The sequence below is a fragment of the Rhinichthys klamathensis genome, unplaced genomic scaffold (assembly GCF_029890125.1).
Source record: "Rhinichthys klamathensis goyatoka isolate OS25496 unplaced genomic scaffold, OSU_Roscu_1.1 h1tg000275l_1, whole genome shotgun sequence".
NCBI lineage: Eukaryota > Metazoa > Chordata > Actinopteri > Cypriniformes > Leuciscidae > Rhinichthys > Rhinichthys klamathensis.
The window spans coordinates 2,049,506-2,071,655 of NW_026606794.1; the positions used below are offsets into that span (position 1 = coordinate 2,049,506).

Below are 22,150 nucleotides of genomic sequence, written 5' to 3' on the forward strand. Positions count from 1 at the left end.
CACTGTGACTTTCGTCGCCCGGAGGGAAACTACCCTCATGCAGTACTTTGAGTGCTGTGGCCTGATAGACTTGCAGGATGGCCACCGCATGCAGGGCAGAGGCGGCCTGTCCAGCGGCACTGTAAGCCTTAGCATCCAGGGCTGCCATCATCTTACAGGCCTTGGACTGAAGACACGGATGGTTCCACCAGGTGGCGACACTTTGTGGCCACAAGTGCACCACAATTACACGCAACACCTGGGAATTCTCCATGTAACTCTTGGTGGTCCCACCAGCAAGGGTAGTGAGAATGGAGTAGCTTCGGGCAGTAAAATGTGCCTTCCACAACTTCTGCACCTCCTCATCCACTTCCGGGAAGAAAGGCACTGGGGCAGAACGTGGCTGTGAACTGCTCGCCACACCCAGGAACCAATCATTCAACCACGAGTGCTCAGGACAAGATGGAGGGTTCCACTCGAGTCGAATGCATGCGGCGTCCCAGGCAAGCATGGCCGTCAACTCTGAATCCAATTCAGAGTGAGCGACCACCCCAAAATGGGGAAGCTCAGCTTCATCTTCCTCTCCTGAGGACAATAGCCCACTCGGAGCACCGAATGACACGCTGGGTCCCCCAAAAGAAGGACCCGCGCCATTATCCGGCAGCTCGGCGGCACATGGCATGCTAGAGGAACTGTAACCCTCAAGTCTCCCAAAATGTTAACTATATACAGCCTACCACATATATACAGTATAACCAGAGTCATGACCACAATTCCGACATGGTCATCCATCCATCACAACTCAGAGGTGATTGGGGCTCCCGAATGAGACCCCATTTGCTAGTCTTCGAGGTAATGTTGAGCGCGACTGACAGACGGAACTTATAGTATGTAAAGCAGACCTTTGTTCTTAAAACGTTAAAATTGTGTGAGGAAGTAGAAACTTTAGCATGAGCTTGAATCAATTATTGAATTGATCAATAAATGAAACAGAAGTAACATTGACCTTTGTTCTAAAATCATTACCTGTGTGTGAGGAAACAGAAACTCAAGCAAGGCTTTCAATCATTGAATTGATCAATAAATGAAACAGAAATAACTTGTATTTTGGTAATATTTACTGAAAACATGCTATGTTTAATTTCTCCCCATTTTTTTCTTAACTCTAATTATCCCTTTTCAGAACATTCTATTTTTATTTTTCAGTCTCTCTCTTTCTCTCTGTATGTATATATCTATTGCTGTTACTTTAAATTATATTTATCTAGAGAAATTGAACATGTAATTCATTTGGATTTATTTGGGAATTAAAGAAAGAAACAACCCTAACAATTATACTGTAGGTGCTTTGAAGGTTATTTTCAAAATCGTTTTAACATCCTCTTAGCATTTTGTGGAAATTGTGCTAGTTTCAATTGATGCATTTTATATTAAAATATTGTATCCGCTAAACTTTGAAGGGCATAATGGAGAAATTGAAACAAAACACACAGTAGTTTACTGCCACAAAGAAGCCACAAACGGCAAGTTAAAACTGATTAGAGCCCAGTTACACAATTCACAAAATGCATATACTATAAGAAGCTGACCTATTTGTAGTTTTTGAATATCTTAAAAAAATGTTTTGCCTAAAAGCCCAATTCAAACACGCATTTGCCTTTATAATTTATTATTTTATGTAACAAGAATGTGTTGTGTAAAAGCTGTGTTCCTTAAGTCAGCCATCATATCCAAAACATGAAAGTTTTTCACAGCGTTATGATGGGCTAGTCAGGAAATATTCACCAGTTTGTGTAATATCAGTGTATTATAAAATGACGTTGGGAAATATGTAGCAATGTGAAATGGTTTGAGGAAAATAAGTCTTGATTTTTTTATCAGTGTTTTATGATCTGTACAATCCCTCTCTGGACTTTGATACATAATTAAAGCTTTCAGAATGTGTGACATATAATATCTAAACCATGTACTTAGGTCTGTAAATCACATTGAGTTGGAGATTTGAAGGTGCACAAGCTGAGATGTGTTAGAGGCTACACCTGTTAAAGACTGAGGTTCCAGTGTATTATTTTTCATGTGTTTGGATACCGGCATCATTTGGGGAAATGATTGGGATAAGCTACACATCTTCATTCATTTTGATCCTGAGTCTGTCTCTCATTTCAGGTAGGGAGAAAAATATACATCAAATTCTTAATCTTATATTTAATCTTATAATTTAATTGTATATAGGCCTACGTATTATAAAAGCTGCAACTAAAAAGTATGTTTTGATAATATGATTTCAATTATTGATAATTTGATATATTGATAATATAATAATAATTTACTCTAATTTCAATGGGGAAAAAACATGTCAATGCTGTCACGTTTATACGGTAGTATGTGTTTTCACTGTGTTTCCTGTGCTCGTTATATAACTATACGCTAACTATACTCCCCGGTCTTCGGACCTTCTAGGGGGGTTTGGAGGCATGCCCCCCTGTAAGAACATTTTGTGCATTTTAATGTTAAATTCATCAATCTGGTGCACTTTGAGAGTTCAAAATTAAAAGCTCCAACCCATATTCAATGTGAAAATTAAACAAAGGAAAATTCAAACCTCTTTTAGTTGTGTCTGTCTACATTACACTTCTACATAACAATAGTTATAATATTAATTCCATGACCATGACAGTAATAGCCATATATTGTAAAACAAATGCACTGAAAAATAAAGGACGACGGTCATTAAAGCGGTAATGTTTGCACATAGGTTTTATTACGCATTTAGGAGAGTATTGCAAGAAGCTACTTACATTAACCTTACTTTCGAAAAATAAATAAATACAATCATGATTTTTCATGAAAAAGTATGTTAGAATTGTAGGCCTAAAATACCTTGGTATCAGCTGGTTTTCATCAATCGTATTAATACAATTACAATTCATTTGGTTTGTCGTGATTAATTTGTGTTCATAATCAGTAAAAAAAAAAAAAAAAAACTTCTAACAAGCATGAACACATATGATTAATTAAATTAAATTAAATTAAATTAAATTAAATTAAATTAAATTAAATTATTATTGTATTATTAAAGGTGGGGTATGTGATTTTCTTTTTTTTTAACCTTTTTTCAAAATCACTTGAAATCCTATTCCTAACCCACTTACAGCCACTGAGTTAGAAGCACTGAATTGAAAATTAAGCAATTTAATCATCTCTGGAACGGGCAGGAATCGAAAAACTCCAGCTAATCATTTCCAAGACCACCCAGAATCATTGGACAGAAAATGAGTCAATCAAACGGTCGTACCATACCCCCCTCCCCCCCGCGTGCGTGTCCCCTTCGTGCGCATACTCAAAGCGTGTGACCCAGTCACAGTAAAGCCCCTTTCACACAGCGCGTTGATCCCGGGAAATTGCCAGAACGCCTTCTGTGTGAACGCAAACACGACCCGGGATTGATGCCGGGATCGATGCCGGGTTGGGGACCTAGTAACATTGCCGTGTTTCCCGGAACGCGTGCTGTGTGAACAAAAGCCGTAATCAATGCCGTCTCGTAATGATGACGCTAAAGTGTAGTGAAAGCAGGCTAGTGAAACGGTACGTAATGCGCTAGTTTATGATCGAATCAGAGAAAAAATGCACAAGCGTGGTTTCTCGAGAGAGAAAACGCAGCTCATAAGCAAACTTAAGACGCTGCTGAGACATTACATGTCACATCGATGTCACGTGTCTTTACGGGATTTTTACGGGTTGTGTGTGAACGCACTCTCTGATTCCGGAAAATTACTGGCAGTGTGAATGATCCAAAATCAAACGAACCCGGGTCAATTCCTGGATCACTTTATCCGTGTATTTTCCGTAATCTCTGTGTGAAAGGGGCTTAAGTGCAAGTCGCCCCGGTACAGAGAGAGAGAGAGTAAGTGCAATCTCGCGCATCTGAGTTTTGCAGATGCATGATTGCGCGTCCATGTTCTTCGAATGGGTGGAGTCAGGGCCAGCGTTGGAGGAAAGAAGGTAGGACCTTTTGAGTTGTGTATTTTTAAAATCTACCGGCCGGTTTGCAAATCCCATACCCAACCTTTAATTATTTTTAACTATCTTGAAACTATCCAAGCAGCGTTTCGCGCTCAGATGTCATGGCGGAATTGATACATTACCAAAATGTGATTACAGAATATATTTAAATTATCCATCAAATTGTCAATTTCTCCTTACTGTCAATTACTTGGTGAACACAGAAAACATTTTGGCATTAGGCATTGGCAATGATAATGCCTAAAAATGTTTAAAAAAAGTTTTACCTTATGAATAGAATTTAGTTTAATTAATTTTAAAATTCGTTGCCGAAGTGAATGGGAACATGATTTATTGAAAATATTTAAGTTTTTCTTAGGTCAATACTTTTTAATGGCTTGTCAACTTTCCATTCCTCCGCTGCGTGATTCTAGTCAGCGCTGGATTCTAGTCGTCAAAATACAACTCGTCAAAACTCTGCGAATAACAAGCGTATCTTGCAAGAACACTCATTTAAACAGCATGCACACACAAAAACTTGACTGCACATCATATTTTTGACATTATTGATACCGCTTTCAATTGTAATGTAATAAAAATGAACACAAAAAAACGGCCTAGTGCCTACCTACAACACTGATGGTGGACTTGCGGTCAGGAATAGAGCGGACGAATGTTTTTTTGTTTTGAGAGGCTGCTGACGATTTTTTCTACCCGCACCTTAGACGTGCACACACAATATGACCTCACACTCTGCGCATGTGTTCCCTTTCGAGGGAACTCGCGATGCGTCGATGACGCTTTGGGAACGCTTCCAGCGTGAATGCGTCTGAAGCATCTATGTCAAATAGTCCAATGGAAGGAATGACGTCATGACCAGGAAGAAATAAGAGCACATCCGGTGCAACCGGCATTAGCTTCTGTTGCCTCAGCAAGTGATCTGTGTCAAACTGTCTGTTATATTTACTGTTGTCTGTCTGGATATATATCTAAAACACTATGGCGAAACAATTGCACAGACTCTGTGTTCTCTCCTGCTCGCGTTATTTAACGAGTGGGGACACGCACAAGCTTTGTGTGATGTGTTTGGGAGTGGAGCATGCGGTATAAACCTTCGAGGTGGCTATTGCCGACATTGTGAGCAGCTTTCACTTCGCATGCTCCCCTCCCGCCTGTCACTTTTCGAGGAAAGTGGGCAGGCTCGCGGTTCTCAGGGTGCAGGACCTGCTTCAAAGCAGAAGCCGGATCCGAGGACTGTTCTTCACGCTGAGAAGGCTTCGGCTCAAAAGAAAAGGTCTTGGCGCCACCGGCGTCAGACCAGTGAGGGCAGCCCCAACCGGGGTGGAACAGTGTACACCTCATTATACGGTGCCCGTTCCATCTCGGTGCCCTCAGGGGACGTTCTGCCAACCCCGCCACCCTAGGTGCTTCGGGGCGCAGCGGTCTCCAGCGAGCTTCTGGCGCAGCGTCACCTCGACATTGCGTCAGACTTGCGCCCTCTGAGGGGGGTTCGAAAACAGTCAGTTCGGGTGGTTCCTGCCAGTATGCTTCAGGTCCCGAACTGGCTGTCTTTATTACACCAGAGGCCAGCCTTGAGGGGCTGGTTCCCTTGGTAGATTTTCTGGCAGCACGGAAGCTACTGCCAAATATATCTCTATGGGTCCTGCAGTTAGTAGTAAGAGGCAGATATGGTTCTCGTCCTCCAGGCTACAATGGGGTGTTGCTCACGTTAGTGCATCCTGAGCAGGCTCTGGTAATGGAGCAAGAGGTAAAGGCCCTGTTAGCAAAGAAAGCTATAGAGCAGGTGTACTCACCCGACATTGCGTCAGGTCTTTACAGTCGTTATCTCATTGTTCCAAAAAAGTCTAGCTCTATCACCCCACACAAAACGCGTAGATGCAGCTCTGGCCCTGTAGTGCATACGCATTCTGAATTGCATAGACGACTGGCTGATTTTAGCGGAATCAGAACAGTTAGCAGTTCGGCATCGATATGTCGTCCTCGCTTATATGCGAAGGTTGGGGTTGAAGCTCAATGCCAAGAAGAGTGTGCTTTCTCCAGTACAGAGGACCACTTTTCTTGGAGTGGTCTGGGACTCAGTCATGATGCGAGCCGTTCTGTCGCCCGCTCGTGTAGCTGTTATCTTACTGCCACATAAGAGCTAAAGCTAGGCCAGTCACACACTGTGAAACAGTTCGAGAGACTGTTAGGCCTCAGGGCAGCAGCGTCCATTGTGATACCCTTTGGCCTGCTGTACGTGAGACCTTTGCAGTGGTGGCTCAGGACCAGAGGGTTCTCCCCGAGGGGAAACCCACTCTGTATGATCAAGGTCACGTGGCAGTATCCCCGCGCCTTGGTTATATGGAGGAAACACTGGTTCTTGTCCCAGGTTTCAGTGTTGGGAGCTCTTTGCCATCAAGTTTCTATCTCGACAGATGCTTCCCTCACCAGCTGGGGAGTGGTATTGGAAGGCTGCTCAGCTCAGGGCTTGTGGAGGAGTCGTCATCTCTTTTGGCACAGGAATGCTTTGAGACATCTCCTCCCAGACCTGAGGGGCCATCATGTGAACAGTGGTCGCTCAGGACCAGAGGGTTCTCCCTGAGGGGAAACCCACTCCATACGATCAAGATCACGTGGCAGTATCCCCGCGCCTTGGTTATTTGGAGGAAACTCTGGTTCTTGTCCCACAGACAACACGTTGGCGGCCTCTTATTTTGGTCCAGCCCCTTGGGGCTGGATGCTATGGTGCAGACGTGGTCGAGGCTACGTCTGTACGCATTCCCCCCTGTTGCTCTGCTCCCAGGAGTTCTGGAGTGAATCCGCCAGGATGGAATAAGCCTACTGCTAAGTAGCACCACCCTGGCCGAGCCGAATTTGGTTTGCGGACCTAATTCTTCTCGTCGACGGCCCTCCTTTGGAGATCCCGAATAGGAGAGACCTTCCGTCTCAGGCAGGGGATGCAATATTGCACCCCCGGCAGGGGATTTGGAAACTGTGGGTTTGGCCTCTGAGGGGGCCCAACACATAGAGAGTGGTCTCTCAACCGAGGTTGTTGAGACCATTCTAAGCTCCAGAGCTCCCGCTACGAGGAAACTATATTCACTATATGGAGAGTTTTTCACTCCTTGGTGTTACCAGCGTCAGTGGGATCCGGTTAACTGTTCAGTAAACACAGTATTCGAGTTTCTGCAAGAACGCTTCGTATCAGGTCTATGTCCTTCCACGCTTAAGGTATACATGGCGGCCATTGCGGCTTTACACGCCCTGGTGGGTGGTGCATTTTTGGGTCGAGACCCCCTGATCACCCGTTTCCTTCGTGGCACTTTGAGGCTGAGGCCTACAACTTGCACTAGGGTGCAGGCTTGGAACCTTGCAATAGTTCTAGAAGGCCTTTCTGGGGCTCCCTTCGAGCCCTTAGATTTGGTCTCAGAGAAGTTTCTTTCTTTTAAGACTATTTTCTGCTAGCTATTTCGTCCCTCTTAGAGTCGGTGACCTTCAGGCCCTTTCGGTCCCCACCTGCCTTGAGTGCACCGGGGATGGCCAAGTCATTCTTACCCAAAGGTGTATGTTCCATGTTCCTAAGGTGCCTACCATTATCCGAGGCCTATTGTGCTGCAGGTTTCTGTCCTCCCCCGTTTATCGGACCAGGAAAAGCTGAACCTCTTGTGCCCAGTGCGAGCACTGGACACTTATGTTCATCGGACTTCTCCGTGGAGAAAATCCAACCTATTGAGCAATAGATAGTAAAGACTATTCTTCTTGCTTGTGAGTCCTCTGGCCAACCATTTGGTGGTCAGGGCTCATTCCACTAGGAGTATGGCTTCTAAGCTTTATTATCTGGAATTCTTTCCAAGACGTTTGTGATTCAGCAGGCTGGTCCTCACTGCTCACATTCATCAGATTTTATAACTTGGACCTGGATGCTGCCCCAAGGTCTCAGGTGCTTAGTGTAGTGATGACAGCAGGCTGACACTCAGGCATTTGAAAGTTTGGCGATTTGGGTATTCTCGTTCCCAAAGCGTCATCAGCGCATTGCGAGTTCCCTCGAAAGAGAATGTCTCAGGTTACGACTGTAACCATAGTTCCCTGAGAAAGGGAACGAGACGATGCGTCGCCCTGCCATACTTCCTGCATCCCTGTTATCGACTTGCTTCGGCAATTTTCGAAGCTAATGCTGGTTGCACCGGATGCTCTCTGATCTCTTCCTGGTCATGAAGTCACCCGCCCATGCAGATGTCAAATATTCAAATTGATATAAAATACAGTAGGCTTTTAGTGACATAGGAAGGATGGAACAATTTGTGAGGCAATTAACTTTTATTTAGCCTATTGTCACATAAAACATTTTTTTTAAACTATATTTTATATTATCATTTTTCATTTTAACAATATATTATGCATGGTCACAGACATCTGCACACGTGCGCGCACGTTCACACACACATAAACATAAAGCTCCTGTCCTTGCTCCAACTTGATGAACTACATTATATTTAAGTAAAATTTAAAAAAGTAAAAAAAAAGTAAAAATACTGCTATGTGGTCTGTTTTTATATTTATGCATTGTAAATTTTGTTTTGTTTAAACATTGTTCCTGTAAGCCATGATAAAAGTTCATGTGCTAGCTTAACAATTGACCTTGATGCATGCTAACCATACTAGCTTAAAGTTAGGATATCACTCATTTAATAAATTTAAATGAATGTGTATGTATTTTCATGGACACGTATGCAGCACAATTACAGTAGGCTACACACAAAAACAGGCTAAGAAAAAACATGAACATTAGGTAAACAAGAAAACGAACTGCTTTAGAACGATTAGTTTCAGTGAACAAAAAATATTAACGAACAAAATCAGGTTAACACGTTTTCCTCCAAGTGGGCTCATTTGAACGGCGCAAACACCCCGCAACATTCACTGACGCTTAGGGTACGCACAGTCCACACAGGTAAACACCGCCTTTCCTGTGCAGCTCCCACACAATGTGTTTTTTTTTTTTTTTTTTTTTTTTTGCAGTTCCTCCTTACTTGGCACTGCCGCCTTCTCTCCATCTGCTGCTGCTCCTGCCCGGGTCCTGGCTCGCACCACCAGTTGTGTGGCTTTGATTTCATGTGGTCGGAGCGAAGTTCGCTCGCCAGTTGCGTGATGAAGTCCCTCCGCGAAACTTGCTCATTTGTGCACTTCTTGTACAATATGTGCGCGTTGATGGCGGGAAATGTAGCGGACTTATGATATCTATAATGCTTGCAGTCAAAATGACCGCCATGGCCATTCAGAAATAGTCAGAACTGTTTTGTGTTTTGTGATTTTAATAAAATAACATATATATGTTATGTCAGAATAAAATATACACATATTTAGGAAAAGTCAAAGTCCTACAGCCACATTGATTTTATTTTAACATAGTTATTACACTGTAAAATTTAAAAACGGTCAAAATGACTGCCTTGGTAGTTCTAGTGTTAAAGACTGTGTTAGTTTGGATTCTCCTGCATTGTGCGATTTCTACAACCGCCAGCTAAATATTCGACTTAAAACAATGTGGTCACATTATGAAAAAATGTTTTTCTCCAAATCACGTTGGCCCCAATTATCGGTACCCCTAGCATTTTTTTACGAGTAAAATATCTCTGAAGTATATTCCCATTAATGTTTACCTTTTTTAACACACCAGGAGGACTAGGAACATGAATTGTCCAGCCATGACTTCCTGTTTCACAGGAGTTTAAATATGAGGAAACACAAAGGCAAATTCCCTTAATCATCCATCACAATGAGTAAAACCAAAGAATATAGTTCTGATGTGCATCAAAAGATTGTTGGGCATCACAAAATTGAAAGTGGCTTTAAGAAAATAGCTAAAGAATTGAAAACCCCCATTTTGACCATCAGGGTAAAAATTAAGAAGTTCCAATCAACTAAAGATGTTACGAATCTGCCAGGAAGAGGACGTGTGTCTATATTGCCTTAATGCACGGTGAGGAAGAAAGTTTGAGTGGCCAAAGACTCTTCAAGGAAGAATATTTTAATAAGACTCGTGTGACAATATGTCAAATAATTTATCAATTACAAATTATAAGCAATATCTGACAGCTGGTGGTGCGATAGAACAATTCGTAGTGTAATGTTTGCCACTTCACTTTATTGCCTCTATGAGTCGCCAACGGACAAAAATCACGACAAATGTACGTAAGCCAAACATGAAGTTTACGTGGAGGAACGCACATTCTTGCGTTAATTTCACTGTTAGTGCATCTGGCCGTGAACGTGAAAGCTGGCGTACGCCATGTTTTTGTGTGTTTGCAATGTTGATACATGAGGCCCCTGATGAGTGGAGTGAACTGAAGAGAAGAAGCACCCACATGGATCTGGGAATCTGAAGCATCTGGAGAGACTCTGTATGGAGGAATGGTCTCTGATCTCTTGTCAGTTGTTCTCCAAACTCATCAGGCATTATAGGAGAAAACTTAGAGCTGTTATCTTGTCAAAAGGAGATTGCAAAAAGTATTTAATAAAAGGGTGCCAATAATTGTGGCCAATGTGTTTTGGAGAAAAACATTTATTTCAATGATCCCCCCCCCCCCCCCCCCCGTCCCCCCCCCCCCCCCCCCCCCCCCACACACTTTCAATTCTTTTACTTCAATTTAAGGTTAGATTTTTGGCAAATTTTGAATGAAAGATCAAAAGGATAAACAATGCATATTTATTTTTTACAGCCAGTTTTGATCATATTTACCAGGGGTACCATTAATTCTGAGCACGACAATGAAACCTAAACCCCAAATTGTGACAATGACCTGTGTAAATTTTCTTGATTTAGTCAGATATAAAACAAACAAACAGAGAACTCTTAGGGAAAAACAAGTTTTATATAGAACCCTAGGGTTCTTCTTGACTTTATTTTAAGGAACACCTAAAAAGTTCTATATAAGGAGAAATGGCTTAAATTATTGCAAAATACTTTCATGTTCAACAGGTTATAATTTTATTTATTTTCCTTTAAGGTTATATATAGAACCTGTACTTCTAAGAGTGTGCTGATTATTTAGTTGCCTCATAAAGGCCTATACTGCAAAAACATTGTTAAGGTTTATTGTGCATTTTTAACATATTTTTCACTGAGTGCAGCAAAATAGGCTCAGTGCTATACCAATAACAAGAAATGTTTCTATTTCCACAACAGATATCACTTCATTTTCAGCTACTATTTCTGAAACAACTTCAGGAGATCCTACAACTACAGTCGACACCAATCTTACACCAGATATTTCAACAACTATTGAAATCACAGCAACCAGTGACCCTTCAAGTACAGCAGAAACCTCTAAAACTCCAGATGAAAGTACAACAGGGATTTCCGGTGGAACTTCAGGAGATCCTACAGCTACAGTCGACACCACTCCTACACCAGATATTTCAACAACTATTGAAATCACAGCAACCAGTGACCCTTCAAGTACAGCAAAAACCTCTATAACTCCAGATGAAAGTACAACAGGGATTTCCGGTGGAACTTCAGGAGATCCTACAACTACAGTCGACACCACTGTTACACCAGATATTTCAACAACTATTGAAATCACAGCAACCGGTGAAACTTCAAATACAGCAGAAACCTCTAAAACTCCAGATGAAAGTTCAACAGGGATTTCCGGTGGAACTTCAGGAGATCCTACAGCTACAGTCGACACCACTCTTACACCAGATATTTCAACAACTATTGAAATCACAGCAACCAGTGAAACTTCAAATACAGCAGAAACCTCTAAAACTCCAGATGAAAGTACAACAGGGATTTCCGGTGGAACTTCAGGAGATCCTACAACTACAGTCGACACCACTCTTACACCAGATATTTCAACAACTATTGAATTAACAGCAACCAGTGACCCTTCAAATACAGCAGAAACCTCTAAAACTCCAGATGAAAGTACAACAGGGATTTCCGGTGGAACATCAGGAGATCCTACAACTACAGTCGACACCACTCTTACACCAGATATTTCAACAACTATTGAAATCACAGCAACCGGTGAAACTTCAAATACAGCAGAAACCTCTAAAACTCCAGATGAAAGTACAACAGGGATTTCCGGTGGAACTTCAGGATATCCTACAGCTACAGTCGACACCACTCTTACACCAGATATTTCAACAACTATTGAAATCACAGCAAACAGTGAAACTTCAAATACAGCAGAAACCTCTAAAACTCCATATGAAAGTACAACAGGGATTTCCGGTGGAACTTCAGGAGATCCTACAACTACAATCGACACCACTCTTACACCAGATATTTCAACAACTATTGAAATCACAGCAACCAGTGACCCCTCAAGTACAGCAGAAACCTCTAAAACTCCAGATGAAAGTACAACAGGGATTTCCGGTGGAACTTCAGGAGATCCTACAACTACAGTCGACACCACTCTTACACCAGATATTTCAACAACTATTGAAATCACAGCAACCGGTGAAACTTCAAATACAGCAGAAACCTCTAAAACTCCAGATGAAAGTACAACAGGGATTTCCGGTGGAACTTCAGGAGATCCTACAACTACAGTCGACACCACTCTTACACCAGATATTTCAACAACTATTGAAATCACAGCAACCGGTGAAACTTCAAGTACAGAAGAAACTACTATAACTCCAGATGAAAATACAACAGGGATTCCCGGTGGAACTTCAGGAGATCCTACAACTACAGTCGACAACACTCTTACACCAGATATTTCAACAACTATTGAAATCACAGCAACCAGTGAAACTTCAAATACAGCAAAAACCTCTAAAACTCCAGATGAAAGTACAACAGGGATTTCTGGTGGAACTTCAGGAGATTCAACAACTACAGTCGACACCACTCTTACACCAGATATTTCAACAACTATTGAAATCACAGCAACCGGTGAAACTTCAAATACAGCAGAAACCTCTAAAACTCCAGATGAAAGTACAACAGGGATTTCTGGTGGAACTTCAGGAGATCCTACAACTGCAGTTGACACCACTCTTACACCAGATATTTCAACAACTATTGAAATCACAGCAACCGGTGAAACTTCAAATACAGCAGAAACCTCTAAAACTCCAGATGAAAGTACAACAGGGATTTCCGGTGGAACTTCAGGAGATCCTACAACTACAGTCGACACCACTCTTACACCAGATATTTCAACAACTATTGAAATCACAGCAACCAGTGACCCCTCAAGTACAGCAGAGACCTCTAAAACTCCAGATGAAAGTACAACAGGGATTTCCGGTGGAACTTCAGGAGATCCTACAGCTACAGTCGACACCACTCTTACACCAGATATTTCAACAACTATTGAAATCACAGCAACCAGTGACCCCTCAAGTACAGCAGAAACCTCTAAAACTCCAGATGAAAGTACAACAGGGATTTCCGGTGGAACTTCAGGAGATCCTACAACTACAGTCGACACCACTCTTACACCAGATATTTCAACAACTATTGAAATCACAGCAACCAGTGACCCCTCAAGTACAGCAGAAACCTCTAAAACTCCAGATGAAAGTACAACAGGGATTTCCGGTGGAACTTCAGGAGATCCTACAACTACAGTCGACACCACTCTTACACCAGATATTTCAACAACTATTGAAATCACAGCAACCAGTGAAACTTCAAATACAGCAGAAACCTCTAAAACTCCAGATGAAAGTACAACAGGGATTTCCGGTGAAACTTCAGGAGATCCTACAACTACAGTTGACACCATTCTTACACCAGATATTTCAACAACTATTGAAATCACAGCAACCGGTGAAACTTCAAATACAGCAGAAACCTCTCAAACTCCAGATGAAATTACAACAGGGATTTCCGGTGGAACTTCAGGAGATCCTACAGCTACAGTCGACACCACTCTTAAACCAGATATTTCAACAACTGTTGAAATCACAGCAACCAGTGACCCCTCAAGTACAGCAGAAACCTCTATAACTCCAGATGAAAGTACAACAGGGATTTCCGGTGGAACTTCAGGAGATCTTACAACTACAGTCGACACCACTCTTACACCAGATATTTCAACAACTATTGAAATCACAGCAACCGGTGAAACTTCAAATACAGCAGAAACCTCTAAAACTCCAGATGAAAGTACAACAGGGATTTCCAGTGGAACTTCAGGAGATCCTACAACTACAGTCGACACCACTCTTACACCAGATATTTCAACAACTATTGAAATCACAGCAACCGGTGAAACTTCAAATACAGCAGAAACCTCTAAAACTCCAGATGAAAGTACAACTGGGATTTCCGGTGGAACTTCAGGAGATCTTACAACTACAGTCGACACCACTCTTACACCAGATATTTCAACAACTATTGAAATCACAGCAACCGGTGAAACTTCAAATACAGCAGAAACCTCTAAAACTCCATATGAAAGTACAACAGGGATTTCCGGTGGAACTTCAGGAGATCCTACAACTACAGTCGACACCACTCTTACACCAGATATTTCAACAACTATTGAAATCACAGCAACCAGTGAAACTTCAAATACAGCAGAAAGTACAACAGGGATTTCTGGTGTAACTTCAGGAGATCCTATTACAGCTATGACAGATTCTGCTAAAACAACAGATGATGCCACCACTACAGCATATATAGCGACAACAACAGGTACAATCACGACTTCAGGAATTGTTACCGCTTTAACTACTATGGGTGACACATCTACCAAAAATACTGCCACAACTACAGGAGCTGTCACCTCTACTTCTGCTAGTGTCACAACTACAGGAGTTATTGCTACAGGAGACACCAAATCCACACCAAATCCAGCCTCAACTACAGCTGATGTCACCACTCCAAAAAATCCTGTTATGACTACCGTAACAACAACAACAGCAACAACAAGATCTACTCAGTCAACGACTAAAACCACAACCTCCAAACCTATTATATGTGAAAATGGTGGAATTCCACATACAAACAACCTGGCTTGTAACTGTCTGATTGGTTATACGGGGAGATACTGCAGTAATGTTAACAATGAAATTGCAGTCAAAGGTTTGTTAAAAAGTCTATCAAATATAAAAAATAAATGATTGTATGATTAACTTTTATCTCCACGTCACACACGTAACATGCCAATTTCTTTGGAATTATTTTGCAACAATGTCATCTTCAGAATGAAAATTCTTGACGTTGGGTTTTCCAGTAAGATTGGTCTCATTATTAAAATGTAGTGTATTCAAATCTGAATCTGAATTCAAAGCTGAATGAAGCTGCGGCTTAATAAAACCATAGCTTGAATATTTGTAATTGCATAGAAACCTAGTCACAAAACAATGGTATCTCGACTACATGAGATGGGCAGGAGCCACTTTTTAGTTTTAATAAGTTGTTACATTTTATACTTTCTTAAAAATGTACAAATTGTTTTCTGAAAGTCCTATACTACTTTGTTTTCTTAAAATGTCCTCTACTTTTATTTCAGAGGACATTGAAAGGGCAGTTCAAGTTGCGATTGAAGTGAATGAAGAGTTTACTTCTGATCATGGAGACCCATCATCTAATATATATAATGAATTTGTTGATAATTTCATACTTAAGGTAGGTATTGTGGATTAGATGCCCCCCCCCCCCCCCCCCCAATTTTAAAATAACATAATTTAAAGGTATAGTTTACCAAAATATGAAAATTCTGTCATCATCTACTCACCCTAAAGTTGTTTCAAACCTCTATGAATTTCTATTTTCTACTGAACACAAAAGAAAATATGGGTTACCAAATATTTGATGGATCCCATTGATAATAATCATTCATAAAATAATAATAATAATTCCATAATAATATGTAAGTCAATGGGGCCCATCAACTGTTTGGTTACCAACTTTCTTCAAAATATATTATTTTGTGTTCAGCAGAAGAAAGAAATGCATACAGGTTTGGAACAACTTGAGGGTGAGTAAATTTTCATTTTTGGGTGAACTAACCCAGTTTAAGTAAAGGCCTTAGTCTAAATTGTAAAAGCATAATGAGAATTAACACAAGGAAAGTTATTAACATTAAAAATTCTACAATTCTACCCTTTCATTTTCAATTAATTTTTCTTGCAAATGTGCTTGATCACTTACATATTATTACCCATACATTTGGGGAGTGGATCTAACTGCATATATTTACTAAAAATCAGCTTGGGACCAGTTGGTTAAAAGCAGGGGCGTAGAATTTAGTAGGGACGTGTCCCTACCAATATCCAGTGACACTGATATATCCGTAGCAATAATTTCAATCAAAACTTAAAATATATTTATATATTGTTGTCCCCGTCCCCACCAATTTCAAAATCAAACCTACGCCACTGGTTAAAAGTAATTTAAGTGAAGTTAATTTAAGTGAAAAAGTTAAGTTAACTCTGAGAAAAGCTCTAGCTTTTAATCATTTGTTTGCAGATGCCTCTTTGTTTCATTCATTGTTACCTATGCAGTAACATACATGTTTTAAAAGTGACATAAGTATCTAAGACTTTCACAAACTTTTTTGAACAGTGGAGGTAATTTATTTACTATACTTGAAATATAACAGATACATTTTCATTCTATTATAGGTTGACCCCTTGTATCGTCATATATCTAATTTTGTGAGTGTGGAGAACATAAGTCTAAGGTAATTCATAGCACAAGCTATTTTGTAATTATATTTATGCCCTTATAATGTATGACTAATAGGTCTTATTGCAGTTTTTTTTTTTGTCCTTTCAAAGTGCTGGGGGACCGTTAGTAACACAAAACAGGCATAGAGGAAAAAGAAGCTTGCCTTTGAATGAAAATCCACGAAGGTAACAGTGCAAAATGTAATAAACCAAACATGTATAATAACTTGATTTATTGTTATGTATTATATCCACAATTACAAAATAAACTTAATTATACAGCTTGAAAACACACAAAAAAAAAAAAAAAAATTTAAGGACTGATTTTATATTTTTGTCTTCTCTCTCTCTCTCTCTCTCTCTCTCTCTCTCTCTCTGAATCATATGGATAGTCTGAAAGTTAAGCATGATGCTATTTTTACCATTAAAAATGATGAAAATGCCAACGATGATTATAATTATGTACTCAAAGAGGTGAATGAGACTCTCCAAGACTTAAAAAACATTTCAGGTAGGTTGTCATATGCATTTCATCCCTTTATATATTCTGAAGTTATTAGATGCATTGTTAATCTATGTTTGTCCTTTTTTTTCTATTGTCGAAGACTTAAGTGTAAATACTGCCGCTGCATCACCGACTGAGCTCAATGGTGAGTTTTCAGTAAACTTATTGTGCTAGGGGCAAGAAGAATGGTGCTATTTCATATAGGCTACTGTTAATCAGTTCTGTCATTTCATTGAATTGCATACTCTATGCCAAAACAAAATGCTTATTTTTAAGTACTGAGTGAACTACTGAAATAACGTCTCAGGTTACGAATGTAACCTCTGTTCCCTGAGAACAGGGAACGAGACAATACGTCATCGACGTTATGGGGAACGCCTCAGGCGTGACAGGTGTCTGAAATCACTATCAAATCACGTCAATCACATTGACCGGCGACAGCCCGTGAATCATTAGGTGAAATGATTAACGTGCGACCTGAAAGTATATAAGGGCGCCTTGTATATAAGGGCGCCACCTTATCGTCTGAAGGGACTGTACGGCAGGCAAGCCCCGAGGCATGGCAGGGAGACCTATTGTCTCGTTCCCTGTTCTCAGGGAACAGAGGTTACATTCGTAACCTGAGACGTTCCCTTTCGAAGGGAACTCAACAATACGTCATCGACGTTATGGGGAACGAAATACCCACTCCGCCATGCTGAGGGGAGTGCATGCCCAAAGGCAGTGACAACTGTCAGAACCAGCAATTTCAAATGAAACGCTAGAACCACTCACCGTCAGGTCAAACTGGGCTGTCAGTGACAGCATTCCCTACGGTCATAGCCCAAGCTATAAGCCTCACAGGAAAACCTCCATAAACATGGTTAAATGAAAAGGCCTACCTGGGCCTGCTCAAAGGCCTAGGACCACAACTTCAATTAGAAGGGGTCCCTTCTAGGGAATGTGGCTAGGGAACCCGAAGGAACCCCAGCCCGTCACTATTCAGGGGAACGTACTCACCCCGAAGTGCCACCAGGACGGCCTGACCTGGCGTCAGAGCATAGACACTTAGTCTGGCCACTTCCTGTCTGTCCGAAGACAGAGCCTCTGGACACTTGCCTTAAGTAAGGCATCCAACCCGAGGGACTGCGAAGCTGGCAGTGAACCACTCTGCCCGGATCTCAGAGACGGGATATCCCGGAGAGCATGACTCAGCAAGTGCTTTCCAACCCTTACCAGCGAGGGGAGTTTCTCTACTCGATCCATGGATCTACCCAGTGCTTGTGTTTCAAACACTGAGGAGGCCTGTGAAGGCCTAAGGGCTGATCTAACTGGGAGGCCTCACGAGAGGCCTACGACCGTCTGACCAGACTCAGGAGTCCGCGTGCTCATAGTGACCCTCCGTGAGGGGAGCACATGGTCCGCCTGGTAGGCAAACCAGGCTGTAGGCAGGAAAGAGGTTCCAGGAGGGAACCAGTAGCAGAGAATGAACACTTTAGTCGAGCCAGGGCGCAAGCTCGCCTTCAGCAGCTGCCTGATAAGGCCAGCTGAAATGATAGCAAGAGGCCACTAGCTTCCTGAACCCAGCACCGCTAGGAAACCACTCACAGGGAGGCCTGGAGAGGCCTACAACCTGATAACCACAGCATGTGGGGACCCTCAAGGAGGCCTGGAGAGGCCTACTACCTGATAACCACAGCATGTGGGGACCCTCAGGGAGGCCTGGAGAGGCCTACTACCTGATAACCACAATCCGTGGGAACTCACCTTCAGGGAGGCCTGGTGAGGCCTACTACCTGACCGTACTCACTCAAGGAGGCCTTGGGGAGCCTACTACCCGATAACCACAATCTGTGGAAACTCACCGTCAGAGAGGCCTGGTGAGGCCTACTACCTGACCGTTCTCATTCAAGGAGGCCTGGAGGAGCCTACTACCTGATAATCACAGCATGTGGGAACTCACCTTCAGGGAGGCCTGGTGAGGCCTACTACCTGACAGCCAAAAAATATTTGGGAGCTCACATTCAGGGAGGCCTACTACCTGATAGCAACAGTATGTGATCACCTACAGGGAGGCCTAGAGAGGCCTACTACCCGCTAACTATAGTACGTGGGGAACTCACCCTCAGGGAGGCCTGGTGAGGCCTACTACCTGACAGCCATAATATCTGGGAGCATTTTCTGCTACCCGATAGAAAGTCAGGCTAGCTGTTTAGTTATCTGTCCTTGGGCTTGTCTCCAGGGAGGCCTGGTGAGGCCTACTACCTGATAGCCAATGTAGGTGGGGATTTGCCTTCAGGGAGGCCGGGTGAGGCCTACTACCTGATAACCATCTCAAAAGGGAATTCACCTTCAGGGAGGCCTGAGTGGCCTACTACCTGATAGCAACTGGTAGCTGAGTTCAGGTGACAGTTCGAAGGCGGCCCGCTAAGGCCACCCAGCTGGGGACTCACCTATCCGGGAGGCCCGGTTGGGCCTACTAGCTAATAGCAAGTCAATTCTGCTATAAAGGAACACTGTTGGGAACCATACTACACCAACGTAACTATTGGGCCCACCCACAGGAGGCCTAGTACGGCTAGCTACCTGCAGCAGCTATAAAGTATGTCCCACAATGTTGGGACTCACCTCCGAGGAGGCCTGTTTAGGGCCTACTACCCACCGGTGAGTCAACTGCCCGAACCACCAAGGCCGAACAATTCTCTCGAGAAGTAGCCTATAGCGCCCTCTTGGGGGCTGCTCATACAAGGAGGCCTGCTGAGGCCTACTACCTAATGGCGCAGCCTTCGTTGGCAGATAAGCTGTTTACACAGCGCCTACAGCATCCTGGTGCCTAATCACATTGCCCATGGCAGTGTACTCAGCATAGAGAGCTAATACCCTTAAAACAAGGGGAGTACAACATACGCCACTCTGCCTCAGCGGAGGCCCCAGATAGTCAGGGGCCTACCAACAATGCATGGGCGTCCAGCACAGGGCAATGGTCTGGCTTCAGGGGAACGTACTTCGACCAAAGAAGAAGTAAAGGCTTACTTCATACTCGACCCGAGCCATAGTAGTGCGAGGTAGGATAAAAAACAGAACTGGGAGTGAAACGCTCAGACCTCAACCTGAGTTTACCAGGGTGCGGGCCTGCCAGCAGCTCTAGGGGTAACAGAAATGTATCTGTGCCCAACCTAGGGGAGTGGGGCTTGAATGAAAACCACCCACCTACAACCCAAAGCTTGAGCAGTAGCTCAGCAAGGTGAGTGAAGCCTATACTGGCGGCCTAACCAGTTCTGCACGGCAGGGTCGGGCAGGTTTAAACCCAGTCTTCTTCGTGAAGCGAAAGACGGCCTAACCCTGCTCAATAAAGACATATATACCACGGAGGCCTGTTTGAGGCCTACCATGTCCTATAAACCATCCTCTGCACCACGCTGCATTACTCTAGTCACCCCAGAATGCAGAGAAGGGGGCGGGCCTTGGCCTAACGACTCCCATGGGAGGAGGCTGTTTATACAGGGATGCTAGAAACCTACATTCACAAAGTGAAGGGTCAGAGGAAGAAATGCTAATTTTAGCAGAACGCATCTATTATCCCTGGCACAGCCTAAGCCAGCTACAGAGGCGGCCCTGGTGAGGGCCAACCTGCAAGCATAGATCTATCTGAGGGCTCGGAGGAGCCACAGCCTAATAAGGAATAAAGTCTGTATTATTCGATATAAAAGGATGCAGAATCGCTCAGCCTAATGAAAACCCAAACAGAGCTCAAGGGGCGAAATACTCAGGAAAGTCAAACGGTCCCGTGGGCCGGACTTAAGATCTATCTGAAGCTCTAGCGTCAGTCAACACTCTAAATAAAAACATTTTAAGAGAGAGACCAACTACTCTACCCTGAGGTGGCTAACAGCCCGAAGGCTAACATAGTTATCGTTCTGGCCACCTAACGGGGAACTTCAGGGCCCTGATATCCAATAAAGTTCTCTTACCTTATTACCTTGACATGACCCCATAACTCTTTATACAGGGAACGAGGTCTGTAAAGAGAAATATGTTATTTTTTAATCACAAAAAATACTCTTTGAGAAGACCAGCAGCTCACCTGCGGCGTGCAAAGCGAAGATTCGCCAAACAGTTCTTTACGAACCTGGGAACCGCCACCTTACATGCCTGAAAGGGGCGTTTCCACTAACCAGGCCCAGGTGGGCCATCAGAACATAGTTCTCATCATAGGCCCATCCCCAGGCCTGATGTAATGAATGCCTGGGGGTCAGAAGAGAGAGGGCAGATTTCGTGACCCTCCGGGGAGTCGTTACCCACTACCGACGCTGTGAGCGTTTGTTCTGGATAACCTCCCTCAAATCTCTTCTGTTGCGGGTGTCACGCCTCCTCTGCAACCTGCTCCTCGAGGGAGGGGGCGCACAAGAGGCGACACTGGCTCGCTGGCCCTGCCTACGGTCCTCAGACCGTGAAGGGCCAGGCTCTCCCGCCTGCCTGGGTGCGGACGCGGATCTCAGCGGTATACATGTCCTAAATGCTGCTGAGCGCGCCTTTGCCTCCCTGAACTTCCCCACCACCTCTTCTACAGAGGTGCCAAAGAGTTCGGAAGGCGAAACTGGAGAATCGAGGAGAAAGGTTTTTTCTTTCTCCCCGATGCCAGCTAGATTTAACCACAGATGCCTCTCCGTGGCCACCATCGCCGCCATCGACCGACTGATCGGGGCAGCGGTTTGCTTGGAAGCCCGGAGAGCCAGATCTGTGGTGCGGCGCAGCTCAGCCACCGCCTCAGGGGACATCCCTGCCCCCTGGTCGAGATCCCCCAGCAGGTCGGCCTGGTACGCCTGCAACACTGCCATGGTATGAAGTGCAGCACCGGCCTGACCTGCTGCCGTGTATGCTCTGCCATTCAAACGAGCCGATGTTTTCAGCGGCTTGGATGGCAGGGTTGGAGCTTTCAGTGTCGCTGCCCGCCCAGACACGAGATAGTTCTACGTGTCAATGGGCGGCATTGACACGTACCCATGCTCTCTGATCCCCTCAACATCAGCGAAACTG

The 22,150-nt window shown here is 43.4% G+C and overlaps 1 protein-coding gene across 1 annotated transcript in view; it reads left to right on the forward strand.

The window, feature by feature from the left end:
- Positions 1-1,954: 1,954 nt before the first annotated feature.
- Positions 1,955-22,150, forward strand: part of muc3a (mucin 3A, cell surface associated) — a 30,206-nt gene continuing 10,010 nt past the window's right edge. The window contains exons 1-6 of the mRNA XM_056268656.1: positions 1,955-2,145; positions 15,471-15,586; positions 16,585-16,643; positions 16,741-16,815; positions 17,022-17,140; positions 17,235-17,279. Of these exons, the coding sequence (XP_056124631.1) occupies positions 2,085-2,145; positions 15,471-15,586; positions 16,585-16,643; positions 16,741-16,815; positions 17,022-17,140; positions 17,235-17,279 (475 nt within the window). The 5' untranslated portion in view covers positions 1,955-2,084. The remainder of the gene's footprint in view (positions 2,146-15,470; positions 15,587-16,584; positions 16,644-16,740; positions 16,816-17,021; positions 17,141-17,234; positions 17,280-22,150) is intronic.